General features: G+C 35.6%; 2 protein-coding genes across 3 annotated transcripts; one reads left to right on the top strand and one right to left on the bottom strand.

Annotated features, from left to right (window-relative positions):
* Window positions 1-247: 247 nt before the first annotated feature.
* Window positions 248-5731, top strand: LOC6643957 (homer protein homolog 2). The gene is given in 8 exon segments (XM_002067035.4): window positions 248-317; window positions 422-597; window positions 1171-1459; window positions 1532-1965; window positions 2538-2616; window positions 2682-2969; window positions 3070-3204; window positions 3274-5731. Coding segments are annotated over 7 exon segments (1698 nt in total). The 5' UTR covers window positions 248-317; window positions 422-592; the 3' UTR covers window positions 3742-5731.
* A 1112-nt stretch (window positions 5732-6843) lies between these two features.
* Window positions 6844-8509, bottom strand: LOC6643956 (protein Aatf). 2 transcript variants are annotated; one of them, XM_023176577.2, is made up of 3 exons: window positions 8491-8509; window positions 7101-8414; window positions 6844-7043 (listed from the first exon to the last, which is right to left on the bottom strand). In XM_023176577.2, the coding sequence occupies exons 2-3, from the start codon at window positions 8405-8407 to the stop codon at window positions 6941-6943; spliced, it is 1410 nt and encodes a 469-aa protein (XP_023032345.1). In that variant the 5' UTR covers window positions 8408-8414; window positions 8491-8509; the 3' UTR covers window positions 6844-6940. The 2 variants fall into 2 exon arrangements, with proteins under 2 accessions (XP_023032345.1, XP_002067070.1); XM_002067034.3 differs by lacking the exon at window positions 8491-8509 and having other exon boundaries at window positions 7101-8466.
* Between the last annotated feature and the right edge of the window lie 224 nt (window positions 8510-8733).

Here is an 8733-nt window from a genome sequence, read left to right as displayed (position 1 = left end):
GATGGTAGTTGTAAGGGGAGTTGCACTGGTTTTATTTTTGTTGACAAATTTTAGATACGTGCAAGTCTTAAAACCCCGAGAATTTAATAAAAACAGTGGAGTATAATTTGCTTAGCAAAATTAAGTTTCATTTGATTTGAAAAATTTAGTAAATAGCGAAATAAGATATAAAAAAATGGAAAATAGGCAACGTTGCTATCTTCACGGATGTTAAAACGTCAGTGTTTGAAAGTGCGCCAAACATTGCATACCAACGAAATGGAACATTGAAATGGGAAACTCCATTGAATATTGACGGTCGGCGAATTCGTGCGTGTGTAAGAATTAAATTTGCGTATTATTTATTATTTATTTATTAAATATTTCGGTATAATATTAATAATTCTTCGGTATTTTTTTCTGTGCCATCCCTATTGTTAAGTTGAATTTGCTGTCGCAACTCTTACAGCTCTACTACAATCACACCGAACAACACTTTAGGACTAGGCGTTTTTTTTTTGTATTGACGAATATAAGCAAAAAAAAAAATACACAATAAAATATATCCAGCGAAGACGCAAATTAAAAAGGAGGGCACACACAGGATAACAAAATGGGGTAAGCATTTCGCATAATAAAGAAAGAATTCCTCAAAGAGGCTTCTTTTTTTATTTTGCAATTGAGATGGGGGAAAAATCGACGATGACGGCGTCGCTGCCAACATGCGCTGCGCCGCTAGCTGCTCTGCTCTGCTCCACTGGTGTTGTTGTCGGTCTTGGGCTATATGCCCCCATGTGTCTGTGCGCTTGTGTGTGTGTATGTATGTTGTTGTGTACATGGAAGTGTAGGCTGGCCAATTGGAAACGAAAAAAAAGGCTAAGCAAAAACGAAGGCCACAAACAAAAAAAAAAATAACGTTTAAGCACATAATGCAATTTAGTCCGCCGACGCCAGCCAGTCAGTCAGTCAGCGATAACAACAATAATAACAACACCAACAACACTAGCGGAAGCAGCAGCAGCAGAAGAAGAAGGAGAACATAGAACATGCCAGCACCTTGGTAAAATGATAAAAATTAAATATTTAAAAAACCATTAAAATGGAATTTCTAATTAACACCCATGCACATACATAAATTTCTTCACTTTACTTACCCCTTTCGGCTCTCTCTCTTCATCTTTCTATCGCCAGCGAACAACCAATTTTCACATGCCAGGCTCATGTTTTCCACATCGATCCGAAGACCAAACGTACCTGGATTACGGCCAGCATGAAGGCCGTTAATGTCAGCTTTTTTTATGATAGTTCCCGGAATCTCTATCGCATCATCTCAGTGGAAGGCACCAAGGCAGTTATCAATTCCACAATCACACCAAGCATGACATTCACACAGACATCCCAGAAATTTGGCCAATGGAGCGATGTTCGAGCCAACACAGTCTATGGCCTTGGATTTGCATCCGAGGCGGAACTGACCAAGGTAAAGATGAATGAAGATATTCCCCCCCCCCCCCCCCCCATTATTATTAGTAAACAACTCTTTATTCTACAGTTTGTGGAAAAATTCCAAGAGGTTAAGGAGGCGACGAAAAATGCAATGAAATCTGCAAATGGCTCCAATGCAGTAACTCCGACCACTTCGGCAAATACTTCACCCATTTCTGGTCGTGCGGTTGGCATGCAGAATGATAATACCGTCATTGATCCCCATACTGTGGAGCCACCGAATATGAATAATACACAGAATGCCAATCCGGATAGTCCATCGCATAAGCTGCTGAATACAGTTGATGGCAAACAGGATATCAGTTCGGCCACACCTTCACCACAGCCCTCATCGGGAGCAACGGTTACGGGCGGCGGTGGCATCACCATATCCTCCGGTGGCAGCATTGTGGGCATGCATACGGGTCCAGGCGCTGGTGCTACAGCTGAACAGCAATTGAAATATGAAAACGAACGTCTCAAAATGGCATTGGCTCAAAGGTGAGTCTTTAAATCTGATCAGTGACTAATCTAGTTTTATTTATTATTCATTTTCGATATCGTAATTTAAGCATATTGATATAAGAGAACTTCAAATACTTCTGATTTGTTTTTATGATGAATCCCCATGGTTTTCTAGTTATTCTTGTTGCCTCCTAATGGCAAACTTGTTTATCTATAAAATAATATAAACAATTAGACATAATTATCTTTTAGCTATAACAAGTGTAATCTTTTTTGATACACGATAAGATACAGCAGATGCATTGAAGAAGCGATATTTCCTAAACAATTTTCGGTTTTACAACAATTTCTTTTTATTCATTTCCAGAATAATTGAAGAATTTAACAAATTTTTATCAGTTCTAGGTTTTACCCCGATACTAAACTTTTTTAATTTAACTTTTAAAAGAAAGAAAAGACTTACATACAATTTTTTCAAGGGTATTACATTTCTGGATATCTTAATAATTTATTAAGCTTAACATTAGAACTTAAGACAGAAAGAAACCATTTAACTGATTAGATTGATCAAAAATAAAATGTTATATCTTTTAATATCATTCATGCAGCTGTGCCAATGCAAAGAAATGGGAAATTGAGCTCGCCACCTTGAAGAATAATAATATACGCTTAACAAGCGCCTTGCAGGTGAGTTAAACTAAAGTTTAATACTCTTAAAATATATAATTACAAGTTCATGTTCTATTTTTCAGGAATCTACGGCTAATGTGGATGAATGGAAGCGTCAATTGCATACCTACAAGGAAGAGAATATACGTCTAAAGCGAGATATGGAAGTTTTACGTGTGGGTGGCGCGGGAGGAGCAGTAGCTGGCGGCGGCGGTGGTGGTGGTGGTGGCGGACCTACAGATGATGAACTGCGTCGTGAGGTGGCCGCTCTGAAAGCACGCACTGAGCAATTACAGACAGAACTGTTGCAACAGGAAATTGAGCTTAAATCGGCCAATATGAGTTTACGTGAAAAGTGCAATGATCAAACTGTAAGTGATAAGATTAAACTCTTTTTTAATACCAATATTAATTTAAATTACACTTGAGAAAGGACATTTTGATTATCTAATTCTAATTTTGTATTTGCAGCTGGCCAAACTAAGCGAACTGAATGTGGTTTTTGCCAAACAATTGTCAGAGTTATATTCGGTGCAAAAGGATATGGAAAATCTTATACATCCAGCAAAATGCACTTGAGACCCAGAAATGGGGGCGAAAAGAAAGGTGGAAATTTGATTTGACTAATTTTGCTCTCTCATCTAAATTGAATTGTGGTTTTTTTTTGGCTTTTAGGTTTCAGCGCAGGAACAGAATACAATGGCAAACACAACTACAACGACAACATCATCATCATCAACAACAACAACATCAGGAACCACAAATACAACTACAACAACTAGTAAACGTTATTTAAGCAATTTTCTAACAACGGCCGAGGCCGAGAGCACCCTCTCCAATGTCACTTCAATACACACCCAGCTGCAGTCATCGCTCTATGAGCAACAGAATACGGCCCAATTGACAGCATTGGACAAGCATTCGGCGTTGCTTCAAGAGCTGCATCAACGTCAAGTGGCACCCAATCGACGTAGCTCGGCCACCACAACGGTTGCTGCCGCTGCCGGTGCCGCCACTGCAAATGTCACCTGTGATGAGGGGACAGTTGCTGCTGGTGGGGCTAAAACTGCCACCATACTTGTTTCTAAATCAAAAACTAAAACTGGGCTGCCCTTGTTGCTAAAAAATTCCATTAACAATTAGACAAACTACAAAATCAATGAGAGAGAGAAGCGAACAAATAACAAAACAAAAAAAACAGATAGTCAACATTTTGTAATCTTTGTATTGGTAGATTGTAAACAGAAACAAAAAAAAAAAACACAAAAGGAAAAAGAATCATTCACCAAAAAACACTTTCACACCCCACGCTAGAAATTTAATTGTAAGAAAGTTTGACAACGGAAACCAAAAATCGAAGAATTTTCCAAATTTCTAATGTTTATGCATTTACATTTGCTCGTGAGATTTTTTTTTAACAATTTCTTTTTGATATTTTTAGGGAAAATCTTGAAATTTTGCTGTAAGCCGCCAGTTAGTATAAATTGGTTGTCTTTTCGAATTTACGTATACGTAACTTTTGTGCACTTATCGATTAACTGTTTGTAATATTCAAATGTTTTCGAACAATTTCATCATAATCTATTTAAAGACTTCATGAAGAAATTATTTTCGTGCAATATCATTGAACTATGCTTTAATTATTGGCAATACATACTTTTAAATAGAAAAGCATACGTATATATGAGATTATGTTTTCAAAATCCATAAAATGTAGCAGGATTGATGGAATTCCTTTTTGGCAATTTTCTATAATTTGAAAGTAAATTCTTCGATTTTGTCCATCTCTCTGTTAATTATATTTATTTAAATATCTTTCGGTATTACTTCTTTCGAGTCAAAACAAAAACAAAATAAAACAAATGCCCAGTATTTAAATGAAATTATTTTGTATTCAAAATTGTCAGTACCTCTCTGCACTGTGACTTTTCTCTTTTATTATGATTATTTTTTTGGTTCGTTTAGAATCAAACACGAAAATAAAATACTGATATTCTCGTGCGCATTTGAAAGTGCAATATTATATACATTTTATTATATATAAGACAAACATAAAACAATTGATACTATGTGCTCTAATAGATACATTCATTTATATACATATAATTATATACACATTTTCTGCTGATTGTTAATTAATTTTTAAATGAGAGCTTGACAATGAATTACTCCATCATCAAATTATTTCCAAAGACAAAAACTAAAACAAAACAAAAAAACAAAGAACAAAAATTGATATTGTAAATGTGCTCGAAATTTTTATATGAAATCTTTTTCGATATTTTCTAAGAAACTTGAATGTCTGTATTAATTTATTATAATAATTGTATTTTGGATTAAACAATTCTGTGTTAGTTTTTTTTGTCAGGTTTGAAATTGTTTTTATTGACTTTTGTCAACGAAATGATGCATAAATCAAACCGCCTAACACATTCTCTTCCCTATTTATTGCAATTAAATACTAATTTACTAGCATTATATATACATATATATATATATTTATAAATATATGAAACATATAAACTAACAATGACTTAGACGACGAAACATACTAAATGAAAAATTCACATAAAATATAATATTAATTTTAAACAAAATGAGAACAAAAACAAACAAAGAACAAAATGAAAAATCTAGCAAAGTAAACAAATACCAAGTCAAGTATGTGCATCAATGGAAAACTAGTTTAATATATTAACAAATTAAATGTATATATACATATTTATATGAATAAATATGTATCAAATAACAAAAACAAAAAATAACGAAGAAAAAGCCAGCAAGAAAATATTATAAATAATAATATTAATATACAATGCAAATCTCCCCGATTTACCCCCACTCACACAAACACATGCAGTTTGTTGCAACCACGAAACGGTAAAGATATATAGACACAGTATAAACACCGAACTTATTGCGGTTATATTCTAGCCATATATTGTTATGCATTTGACCGTTGCGTTATTGCATAATTAACCCAGTTAAAACGAAAAGCGAGAGAACAAACTTAAATAAACAAATAAAATAAAATAAAAATGTTGAACATACAAATTTAGCAGTTAAAACAAAATGAACAAAACCGAAAATAAATACATTAATATATGAAAAATAAAATACAAATTAAATTCAACATGTTTACAATGGTTAAAGACTTATATTTGGTTACATTCTCTATGTTCATTTTAATTCCCAAATTAGATTGAGATGTTTAAATTTTAGAAATGAAGTCAATTTGGTTGGTTAAACTTGGTTGAGATAGCAATGGGTTTATTTTATTATACGTATATAATATATAATATATATAATATATATAATATATAATATATATATATATACTTTATATAAATAGTTGGAACTGTCTGTGATGTAGTTTATTCATGTTCATATTATGTTTATCCCAGTTATTAATATTCATTTTAAACTATTGAAACATGAGTCTTTAAGTAACGTAAAAGCTCCAATGGGCAGACAGTATTTTTGTCCTTCCGGAAAATCATGCCCTTGGCAAATTAGTCCGGCTACGGGAGTTGTAGGCATGTAGAAGTTGTCTATTTAATTTCTTTTCAATCCAAAATTTTGATATATTTTATGTACCTCTATTTATGTATTTAAATTCTTGTTGTTTTTATATGGTTGTAAAACGATAACGCAGTCTTTCCAGAATTCATAATTTAACAGAAACTGTAGAAGTTCGCTTGAAGACTTTCTGCAGGAAAAATGTCGAGAATTTATAAAGAAAACCTAGACATTCTTTTGGACAGATACCATTTCCAGCATATCATATTTGTATAAAAGAGAGTTTTATCTTATATTCGTAACCATCTTGTTCAATGTGGAGAACACTTCCATGATAACATTAGCTTTGACCAACATGGTAAATTGTCAATTGTTTCTTGTAAGTTAACATTTCCTTTGAACGTAATTGTTTTTGAATCAGTGACAGAGAAGAACGTGAATGGAATAATTCATGTTAATCTTCATTTCAGCCAGCTAGCTGTCTTTGCCAGAAAAGCCTTAACTCGGAAGGGAATCAAGCTTGATCTCCAAGCCACGGATATCAAATGAAGATGATCTTTAAGCTCTCAAAGAAGAGCATTGCAGATTGTTGGATGTTTACACAAAAATAAAACGAACTGTTAAACATTTCAAGGCAAAAAGTCTCCACCATCTAACATGAACATAAACTCTTGAATCCTTGTCCAGCGGGTAACTTCATTTTCATGAAATAAACACATGTTTCAATTAATATTGAACATTATATATGGGCATTTAAATTATATCAAGTATATTGCATTAGTTTACTCATCCAAACTTAAAGTAACATTTTATTAAATTATTCCTAAATAAACAAGGATTTATATAGCTCCGATTTCGAACTGTCAGTCCAATCGCTGGCCTCATTTGGGGCCATAAAATTGATTAGTTTATTGTGCACCACATAGCTGAAAGAAAGTAATAGAGTTATTTAATGTGATTTAGATCTATTTTTACTGACTCACCGCAGCTTTCTTCCTTTGCTAGCCCTGGTGTCAACCTTTTTCTTCATTTTTTGACGCAACTTTTGCAGCTCGACAAACTGCTTGGTAATCTCACTCATATTGGATGTGGAACTCGCCTTGTACTCGATGAGCTCGCGCAGTTGCTGATGATAGAAATCACTGTCATCATAGATATGTGGCTGACGCTCTGGTTCTTTCTGCTCGTCCGGGTTGTTTAGCTGATTGTTGTTCTTAGGTATCTGGGACTTTTCCACCAGAGACTGACGATTGGCCAAGGCGCTGTTGATCTTCTTGATAATATCGTAATCGTCTTGCAGGGATTTACGTTTTAGGCCAGCACCCGGGGTCAGTAATTTGGTACGATCATCCCATTTGAGCAGAACTTCATTGCGATAGTTTAGGGATTGTTGGAAATTATCTTGAAGAATGCTAGAAAATCGTTTAATCGGTGGTTCCGAGTCATCAGGGAGAGGTTTCCGTTTGACAGCTTGACGATGTTCCGAATTCTGTTGGGTTAGAGCCTGCTTCAGGGCCAAAAGCTGTTGCAGAAGCTTCGAGGAACGCTCCTGGGCTTCAGACAAAACTGCTTGCAGTTCCTCTTGATGGTCGGGAGAAGAATTAAATGCTTTTAGGCTTGTCGGTGATGGCAATTGATTTGCTTTGGTGGTAAACTTTTGCGTGTTGATACGCAGCTCCAGAAGGCGCTCCCATATGCGCAATTGGTTCTGGACACAGAGACCTTTTTGCATTTCCGCTTGATGATTGGTTTTCGACATAATGTCAGATGGATTGATTGAGTCAGTTTGATCTTCCTCCTCTGAATCATCTTCATCGCTTTCCTCCTCATCACCGCTATCAGCCTCATCCTCGCCTTCACTTTCCACCTCCTCACCATTTTCATCGTCACTTTCTTCATCTTCATCCTCGTCTTCTTTGTCCTCGTCTTCATCCCCATCTTCACTGTCCACATCTTTTCTGGCACTTTTTATTTCTTTATTGAATGCCGCCAGAGCCTCCTCATCGCTGTCGCTCTCCTCATAGGACACCTCGTCATCTTCCATTTCCTTGCGACTAGAGATCTTTCCCTTATATTTATCGCTTTGTTCTGACAGCAACTTGACGTTGCGTTTACGGAATTCCGTACTCCGTGCATCCGGCAAATCGTATTCCTCCGGTTCAAAATCTGCCAGTCGCGCCGAAGTGTCCACATCAGACTCATCTTCGCTGTCGCTGTCATTGGGATGAGCCAGCAATTGGCTAACCTTCTCAGCCACCGTCTGTGGCTGCTTCTTGTTCTTTCGCAGCATTTTTTATCTGTTTTCACATAAAATGAAAATTTAACAATAAAATGCAGAAAACAAAACAACCGCACGTGGTAAAATTTACTTACAAGTACGAGTTGCACTCAAAGCAGTGTTGTCTAATTTTTAATTTTATTCGAAAACTGTGGATGGCGCCACTTGCAATTGGAGCCACTGTGAAATGCAGCAGTTTACAGAGGGCGGCACTGTAAAATGGCGCCACTGCACAATGGCGGTTAACCAATAATTTAAAATTTTTTATTTGCAATATCTTGCACTTAACTCGTTGGCTAGGCTACTCCCTGGTCTTGGATTTTATCCTACGACTGTTT

Source organism: Drosophila willistoni, assembly GCF_018902025.1.
Source record: "Drosophila willistoni isolate 14030-0811.24 chromosome 2R unlocalized genomic scaffold, UCI_dwil_1.1 Seg167, whole genome shotgun sequence".
NCBI classification, from domain to species: Eukaryota; Metazoa; Arthropoda; class Insecta; order Diptera; family Drosophilidae; genus Drosophila; species Drosophila willistoni.
Note: the sequence above shows the minus strand (reverse complement) of the source record. Positions and strands in the feature narration are given on the sequence as shown.

What these genes read in the sequence shown, in the direction of transcription:
- LOC6643956 (XM_023176577.2), bottom strand. Translation starts at nt 8,407, where the DNA reads ATGCTGCGAAAGAACAAGAAGCAGCCACAGACGGTGGCTGAGAAGGTT. An exon ending in AGCAAAGGAAGAAAGCTGCG is followed by an intron (nt 7,044 to 7,100) that starts GTGAGTCAGTAA and finishes ACTTTCTTTCAG; the next exon opens with CTATGTGGTGCACAATAAAC.